The sequence below is a fragment of the Otolemur garnettii genome, unplaced genomic scaffold (genome assembly GCF_000181295.1).
Source record: "Otolemur garnettii isolate 467f Iridium unplaced genomic scaffold, OtoGar3 scaffold00073, whole genome shotgun sequence".
Classification (NCBI taxonomy): domain Eukaryota; kingdom Metazoa; phylum Chordata; class Mammalia; order Primates; family Galagidae; genus Otolemur; species Otolemur garnettii.
In genome coordinates, this window is record NW_003852468.1 from 1,667,893 (window position 1) to 1,677,185 (window position 9,293).

Genomic DNA, 9,293 nt, shown 5'->3' on the forward strand with positions numbered 1-9,293 from the left:
GTTTGCACTAGCAGCCCATATACTAAAATTGGAATGATACAGAGATCAGCATGGCCTGGTGCAAGGATGACACACCAATTTGTGAAGCATTCCACACTTTTATGGAACAGAATAGAAAACCCAGAGATGAAATCAGTCTCATATCACCATCTGATCTTCAATAAATCAAACCAACATATATACTGGAGAAAAGAATCTTTATTTAATAAATGGGGCTGGGAGAACTTGTTATCCACATGCAAAAGACTGAAACTGGACTCACACCTCTCACCAGGTACAAAAATTGACTCATGATAGATAAAAGATTTAAATCTAAGACATGAAACATCAAAAATTTTAGAAGAAAGTGTGGGAGAAACTCGTGATGATATTGGTGAGGGGGGAAAGATTTTATGAAAAAAATTCATTGGCAATTGTAGCAACAACTAAAACAAGTTAATAGGACATGATCAAGCTAAAAAGCTTCCACACAGCTAAGGGCACAACAATTAAAGTAAGTAGACAACCTTCAGAATGGGAGAAGATATTTGCATGTTACGAATCTGATAAAGACTAATAAAACAGAATCCACAGAGAACTCAAACTAATCATCAAGAAAAGAGCAAACAATTTATCATTGGGCAAGACACATGAATAGAACCTTTCCCCAAGAAGACAGAAGAATGGCAAACTAATACATGAAAAAATGCTTATCATTCCTAATCACCAGAGAAATGCCACCTTGAAATATCACCTGACCACATTGAAAATGGCCCACATCACAGGTCCCAAAGCTGCAGATGCCGGTGAGGATATGGAGAGAAGGGAGCACTTCTACACTGCTGGTGGGACTGCAAACTAATACAGCCTTTTTGGAAAGAAGTATGGAGAATATTCAAAGAACTAAAAGTCGACCTTCCAGTTGATCCCACAGTCTCATTACTAGGCATCTATACAGGAGAAAACAATCATTTTATCATTAGGACATTTGCACTAGAAACCTTATGGCAGCTCAATTCACAATCGCTAAGCTGTGGGAACAACCTAAGCCTCCATCAACATGTGAATAGTTTAATGAACTGTGGTATATGTGTACCATGGAGTACTATTCAGCCATAAGGGAGATGAGGACTTTGCATCTTTTTTTATTTACCTAGATGTATTTTGAGAACATTCTCCTAAGCATTACAGGAATGGAAAAGCAAGTACCCAATGTACTCAATACTAAAATGAAACCAGGAGGTGAACAACTACATGCCATTATGAAAGAAAAATACAACCACATTCAAGTGGGGGGTATGAGGGAGGACGGTTAGGGCGTTATCACCTAACGTGCAGAGCAGGGGGAACGTGGCACACCTCCTGGTGAAGGGCTCAGCTACCACTTGGACGTTAGCTAACAAACGCAAACAACATAACCAAATTGTTTGTACCCTTATATCAATCTGAAATTTAAAAAGAACAAAGGACTATAATGAGTGAGGATGAATTTAGTTTTGCTCACATTTGATCAACAATAATGGCCACTGCCTGTGACTCTTGGAATCTGCAGTACCCAACTACAAAGATAAAACTCACTTCCTCCCAGGCCTTGTGCTGTGCGGAACGTGAGCAGAAGCGTCCTGCTCCGCTGCATGGAGGACTAGTCTGTCTGTTGTTCAAGGACACATGTAGGGTATGAGAAATGGGTTTTCAGAATGAACATGGAGTGGAAGATGTATTTAACTTATTTAATTTACCTGAACTTTAAAAAAAGATGAAAACACTCTCTTGACTTGATGGCGGATACTTCTGAGAAGATAACAACAGAGGAGAAAATTGGGTAAACTATAAAAGGATGACAGCTTTGGGGGGAGAAGGAGGACGAATCTGGGAATATATTGAGAGTGTAAGAAAGGAGGGAGCGTCTTTGAGGTTAGAAATTTGGGAAGGTGACATTGTCACAGTCAGAAGGAAAAAACAGTAGGGTCTGGGAATGGCGAGATCCCCAGTCCGGGTGGGGGGTGGTGAGAGAACGCAGAGGCGAAGGAGGACGAGGGGCAGCGTCACCGGTGTTTGCGGCCGTGGACCGAGGCAGTCTGGGAGGAGCAGGCTGCGGAGCGGCCGCGGAGGAGGCTGGGCTGCCCAGACACCAGTGTCGCGACCCCTAACGCCTTGTCCTCGTTGCCGCAAGAAGGCAACAGGCATGACACGGATTAGAAGTACAAGCTTGCAAGAGGTGGGCTAACCTTGAGTGCAGGGTAGCCCTGAGCAACCTCCGCAGTGGCTATTTATTGAGAGCGTAGGTGACAGGTGACGGAGTATTACACAATGACTGCGTGCTGAAGAATTGCCACCGGCTCGGGCTCTCTCTCCGGGACTCCAGAGTATGACTGAGCTTTAACACCTGCGGATGAGTAGCCCTGAGGGTCCGCCCCCAAGCTGCAAATCATTTCGCTCCAGAGGCGGTCGGGCTCTTGGCGTCCTCTGCACACCAGCGCAGCCTCCGCTGGCGGGGATGCTGGTTCAGGCCCCAAGGCTGCACCCAAGCATTCCGGGAAGCTTGCAGGAAAACCAAGCAGGGATCGTAATTAGCACTCAGTGACCAGGCCCAAGAAAACCATGAAGAGGACCGACAGCGGGTCCTGCTGCTGCCGCCGCCGCCGATGCGACTCCAGCGGCTGCTGTCGCGCATCCGGCTGGGCTCACCACTCGCCCTACTGGTCCGGGGACGGAGCGCGGGCCCCGCAGTCCCCACCGCTGCCCCCGGGCCGGGAAAGAAGGCGCCCAGAACCGGCCTGGAGCTGGGTGGCGGCGGCGGAGGAGGAGGAAGCAGCCTCGGTGGCCGCACCCTGGGTGAGGTAAGCGCACCGGCAGCTCCTGTCGCCCGAGCCCAGGAGGCTGCTGACCGGGCGGGGGGTGGCGATGCGCTGGGTAGTAGAACAGCACCCAGGCCTGGGTCCCCGGGACTGCAGACCCGGATGCCTGGGAGGGGTTGGCGCCGAGTGACAACTGCTGGAAGAAGGTTGGAGGCAAAGGGAGGTGAGAGGGACCGTTGCGGGAATGGGAGCAGGAGGCACAGTGGTGAGTTGTCTAGAAATGAAGGCGTGGCACCAGATGGTGTAGGACTAAAGCTTGGCCTCACCCGCAAGGTCTTTGCTTGCTGTGTAGACCTGTGCCGTGCGCGTGGAGGTGAGGTAGAAGGCTGAGCCTGCTGGCTTGAGCCAGAAGAGAGATGAACGCATGACGCAGAAGGCCATGGCAGGATGAAACGCTGGGAATAGTCCTGGAAGATTTAAAGGATCGGGAGATGCGCGCTGTACTTCTCTGACGTCTCTTCTTTTCTGGATGTTTATCTTAGATAGAGACAGGGTGGAGTTAGGGGTAATCCTCCCCTCCCTGCAGAGCTGGAGCCTTGCCTGCTGGCTGGACAAGGCCGCGCAGGACGAGCTCCGCCGAAACTGTTTTTTCCTTTGCTTTGGCCTGGAAGACCGAACAGATACGGCACAATTTTTCTTCACGTAGCAGCAGCAGGATGAAAATCTGTAACACATAAAATTTTCTGGAGAAGACACAGATGGTGCCTGCAGACCTTTATGAAATAAGTGTGTCCTTGCCAGAGCGTTTTTAGCCTTTTATTTCATGAAAAGGCGGGACTCATAAATCAAACCGCAAGGCCACAGTGATTTCAGTCTGCAAGCTGCCATTAACCAAGCTGGGTCTGAAAAAAGTTATTTTATTTCTCTAGACTTTAGTTTTCTATGCATAAAACTGAAATTAGTATCAAATGAATATTAGTTATAGAACTAGTCATTGGATTTGTATTCGTATTCAGGTTTGTGTTTGTGATGTTCACAGAGAAGATTCAGCTTATTCACAGACACTTAATTGAATTTTTTTGTAACACTGTCCACTGTTTATACCAGAAAAGAGTCAAAGGTATTCAGTCCATGGTGCCTAATCACATTTCTATTAAGAAATCTATAATAAATTACTGCTCTTAGGAAGGAACAAGGCAAGAAGTATTCATTATTTGATTTCTTTATAAAGTGACATTTTATCACTTTATAAAATTATTTTTTTATTGTTGGGGATTCACTGAGGGTACAAGATGTGTCACACACTGAGACCCCACCCCTCCCTCCTTCTCTCTCTCTATGTTCTCCCCTTTCCCCACCATGTGGTTAATCATTATTAATTGTTCTCATATCAAAATTGAATGCATTGGATTCTTGCTTCTCCATTCTTGTGATGCTTTAATAAGAATGATGTGTTCCACTTCCATCCAGGTTAATACAAAGGCTGTAAAGTCTCCATTTTTTTTAATGGCTGAGTAGCATTCCATGGTATACATGTACCACAGCTTGTTAATCCATTCCTGGGTTGGGGGGCATTTAGGCTGTTTTCACATTTTGGTGATTGTAAATTGAGCTGTGATAAACAGTCTAGTGCAAGTGTCCTTATGATAAAAGGTTTTTTTTTTCCCCCTTCTGGACAGATGCCCAGTAATGGGATTGCAGGATCAAATGGGAGGTCTAGTTTGAGTTCTTTGAGGTTTCTCCATACTTCCTTCCAAAAAGGAAAACTGTATTAGTTTGCAGTCCCACCAGCAGTGTAAAAGTGTTCCTTTCTGTCCACATCCGCGCCAGCATCTGCAGTTTTGAGATTTTGTGATGTGGGCCATTCTCTCTGGAGTTAGATGATATATCAGGAGGTTTTGATTTGCATTTCTCTAATAATTAAGGATGATGAGAATTTTTTCATATGTTTGCTAGCCATTCATCTGTATTCTTGAGAGAAGGTTCATCTCTCTTCCCCATTGATATATGGGATTGTTGGCTTTTTTCATGTGGATTAATTTGAATTCTTTATAGATCCTAGTTATTAAACTTGTGTCTGATTCAAAATATGCAAATGTCCTTTTCCATTGTGTAGGTTGTCTATTTGCTTTGGTTGGTGTCTCCTTAGCTGTACAGAAGCTTTTCAGTTTAATTAAGTCCCATTGTTTATTTTGGTTCTTATTGCAATTGCCATGGCAGTCTCCTTCATAAAGTCTTTCCCCAGGCCGATATCTTCCAGTGTTTTTCCTATGCTTTCCTTGAGGATTTTTATCGTTTCATGCCTTAAATTTAGGTCCTTTAATCAATTTTTGTGAGTGGAGAGAGGTGCAGTTTCAGTTTTTTGCATGTGGATATCCAGTTCTCCCAGCACCATTTATTGAATAGAAAGTCTTTCCCCCAGTGTATGTTCTTATTTGGTTTATCAAAGATTAGGTGGTTATAAGTTATTAGTTCCATTTCCTGGTTTTCTATTTGATTCCAAATGTCTATGTCTCTATTTTTGTGCCAATACCATGCTGTTTTGACCTCTATGGCCTTGTAGTACAGCCTAAAATCTGGTATGGTGATGCCCCCAGCTTTGTTTTTATTACTAAGAACTGCCTTAGCTCTATGGGGTTTTTCTGCTTCCATACAAAATCCAGAATCATTTTTTCCAAGTCTTGAAAGTATATATAAAGTTGGTATTTTAAAAGGGATGGCATTGAATCCGTAGATTGCTTTGGGAAGTATAGACATTTTAACAATGTTGATTCTTTCTAGCCATGAGCATTATATGTTCTTCCATTTGTTAATATACTCTGCAATTTCTTTTCTTAGGGTTTCATAATTTTCTTTATAGAGGTCCTTCACCTCTTTTGTTAGGTATATTCCTAGGTATTTAATTTTCTTTGAAGCTATGGTGAAAGGAGTTGTGTCCTTAATTAGCCTCTCATCTTGGCTGTTATTGGCATATACAAAGATATTACTGTATTTTTGATGACTTCTAGGAGTCTTGTGGTTGAGTCTCTGAGTATAAGACCATATTATCAGCAAAGAGTTTGACCTCTTCCGCTCCCATTTGGAAACCCTTAATTTCCTTGTCTTGCCTAATTGAATTGGCTAGAACTTCCAGCACTATGTTGAATAGTAATGGTGACAGAGGACAACTTTGTCTGGTTCCAGTTCTAAGTGGAAAAGCTTTCATTTTAACTCCATTCAGTAAGATATTAGCAGTGAGTTTGTCATAGATAGCTTCAATCAGTTTAAAAATGTGCCACCTATGCCTATACTCTTTAGTGTTCTAATTAGAAAAGGATGCTGGATTTTATCAACTTCTTTTTCTGCATCTATTGAGAGGATCATATGGTCTTTGTTTTTGCTTTTGTTGATATGGTGAATAATATTTATGGACTTGTGTATATTAAACCAGCCTTGCATCCCTGGGAAGAAACCTACTTGATCACGATTTATCACTTTTTTGATGATAAGCTGTAATCTATTGCCTAGGATTTTGTTGAGAATTTTTGCATCTATATTCATTAGTGAAATTGGTATGAAATTCTCCTTTTTAGTCAGATCTTTTCCTGGTTTTGGTATCAGGGTGATGTTTGCTTCATAGAATGTGTTGGGGAAGATTCCTTCCTCCTTAATTTTTTGGAATAATTTCTACAGTAGGGAAATAAGCTCTTCTTTGAAGGTTTGATAGAATTCTGGTGTGAAGCCATCCAGACCAGGGCATTTTTTTTGTTGGGAGATTTTTGTTCCTTTGATCTCAGTACTTGAATTTGGCCTGTTCAGGAGCTCTATTTCTTCTAGGCCAAGTCTAGGGAGAGGGTGTGATTCCAAATATTGATCCATTTCCTTCACATTGTCAAATTTCCAGGCATAGAGTTACTGATAATTTTCAGAGATAATCTCTTGTATCTCTGTGGCATCAGCTGTTATTTCCCCTTTATCATTTCTGATTAAGGTTACTAGAGATTTTACTTTTTTATTTCTAGTTAGTCTGGCCAAAGGTTTATCAATTTTATTTATTTTTTCAAAAAACCAACTCCTTAGTTTTCTGAATGATTCTTTTGTTTTCAATTTCATTAATCTCTGATTTAATTTTGGATATTGCTTTTCTTCTACTGGGTTTGGGCTTAGATTGTTCTTCTTTTTCCAATTCCATAAGATGGCTTGTGAGTTTGTTGATGAGCTCGCTTTCTGTTTTTTGAATGTTGGCTTCTAAAGTGATAAATTTTCCTCTCAGGCCTGCTTTTGCTGTATCCCACAGGTTTTGGTAGCTTGTGTCTTCATTGTTGTTATGCTCAAGGAAATTAATGACTTCTTTTTTTATTTCTTCCTGCACCCAACTGTTATTCAGCATAAGGTTGTTTAATTTCCATGCCTTTGTGTGGGGTTGAACGTTTTTGTTGCAGTTGAGTTCCACCTTTAGTGCCTTGTGGTCTGAGAAAATACAAGGTAAATTTTCAATTCTTTAGATTCTGTTGAGGTTTGTTTTGGGTCCTAGGATATGATTAATTTTGGAGAATGTTCCATGGGGTGATGAGAAGAATGTATATTCTTTATCTTTAGGATAGAGTGTTCTATATACATCTATCAAGCACAGTTGTTCTAGGTTCACAGTTGTTCATTTAAGTCTTACATCTTTAATTTCTCTGTTTAGAGGATCTGTGAGAAGAGTGTTAAAGTCCCTCGTTATTATGGTGTTATAGGATATTATGTTGCTCAGACTAAGGTCTGTTTCGAGAATCTGGGAGCATTTAAGTTGGATGCATAAATATTTAGAATTGAAATGTCTTCATGTTGTATTTTTCCCTTAACCAATGTGAAGTGAACATCTTTGTCTTTTTTGACTTTAGTTGCTTTAAATCCACATGTATCTAAAAATAAGATCACAACCCCTCTTTTCTTCTGGAATCCGTATACCTGAAAAATTGTTTTCTAACCCTTAACTCAGAGCTTTAATTTCTTTTGAGACAAAATAAGATGAATAGAATGCTACCACACTTATCAATTATTAAAATAAATGTTTATGGCCTGAACTCCTTACTGAAGAGGCATAGATTGGCTGATTGGATTAAAAACACAAGCCATCCATTTCTGTCTGCAGTATAAAATTACTTTTTTAGGCAATTACTTTTTAAAAAACTGTATCTATGGGATGTTGAATGTTTTTCATAGACTACTTTGGAGATTTTTAAACTAAAAACTAATTTGAATATATATTTATAATTTCAAAGCCTCTTAATGACATTATGTATACTGGATGAATTCTTTTCATCTCGAAAGAACTGTTAATATTGCAAAATTTGGCCATGCATAGTGGCTCACACCTGTAATCCTGGCTCACTGGGAGGCTGAGGTGGGTGGATTGCTTGAACTCAGGAATTTGAGACCAGTAAGAGCAAAACCCCATTTCCATTAAAAATAGAAAAATTAGCCAGGCATGGTGGCAGGTGCCTGTAGTCACAGCTACTTAGGAGTCTGAGGCAGGAGAATTACCTAAGCCCAAGAGTTTGAGGTTGCTGTGAGCTATGATGATGCCACAGCATTGTACCCAGGGTGACAGTGTGAGACTCTGTCTCAAATTGAAAAAAAAAAAAAAACAGCAAAATTTTAAATAGAACATGATTCCTTATAATAGAAGTATGATTTCCTCACTGTAATTAGTAACAAAAAGTTTGTAAGATAAGAAATTGATTCTCGGCTCGGCGCCTGTGGCTCAAGTGACTAAGGCACCAGCCACATACACCTAAGGTGGCAGGTTTGAATCCAGCCCGGGCCTGCCAAATAACAATGATGGCTACAACCAAAAAAAAAAAGAAAAAGAAAAAGAAAAAAAAAATAGCCAGGCATTGTGGCGGCACTTGTGGTCCTAGCTACTTGGAGGCTTGGAGGCTGGAGACTCGCTTGAGCCCAGGAGTTGGAGGTTGCTGTGAGCTGTGATGCCATATCCCCCAGGGGGACAGCTTGAGGCTCTGTCTCAAAAAAAAAAAAAAGAAAGAAAGAAAGAAATTGATTCTTTAAATTGTGGTTAAATTGTAGAAATAGCAAATGTTCATGATTTTCTTAAGTTGTTCATCTGACAAACTGTATCTACATTTATATTAGGTGATATATTGATAACTATTGAAATGTTTTAAAACGTTTTAGGAATTCTCAAAACCATTTCAGGAACTTCACTGAAATTAGTGCTACTCTGATCTTCATTTAAAAATCTGTTCTCCAGTGCTCACTTGGGCAGCGCATATACTAACATAAAAAGGACATAGAAATTAGCATGGCTCCCATGCAAGCATGACACACAAATTTGTGAAGGATTCCATATTTTTTAGACCTTTCATTTGATCTCACAATCCTATTACTAAGTATCAAGCCAGAAGAAAAATATCATTTTATCATAAGGACATTTGCACTAGAATGTTAGCAGCTCAATTCACAACTGCAAAGATGTGGAAACAGGCTCGGCGCCTATAGCTCAACCGGCTAAGGCGCCAGCCACGTACACCT

The 9,293-nt window shown here is 41.1% G+C and overlaps 1 protein-coding gene, 1 non-coding gene and 1 pseudogene across 2 annotated transcripts in view; all 3 read left to right on the forward strand.

The window, feature by feature from the left end:
- On the forward strand, positions 1-101 carry LOC111726628 (annotated as a pseudogene).
- A 2,479-nt stretch (positions 102-2,580) lies between these two features.
- LOC100964574 (myomegalin) overlaps positions 2,581-9,293 on the forward strand; it is a 224,940-nt gene continuing 218,227 nt past the window's right edge. Inside the window, 1 exon segment of the mRNA XM_023515468.1 lies at positions 2,581-2,819. Within this exon segment, the coding sequence (XP_023371236.1) occupies positions 2,581-2,819 (239 nt within the window).
- LOC111726630 lies at positions 9,012-9,115 on the forward strand. The gene has a single exon (XR_002774365.1). It is a non-coding gene; the product is annotated as a U6 spliceosomal RNA (small nuclear RNA).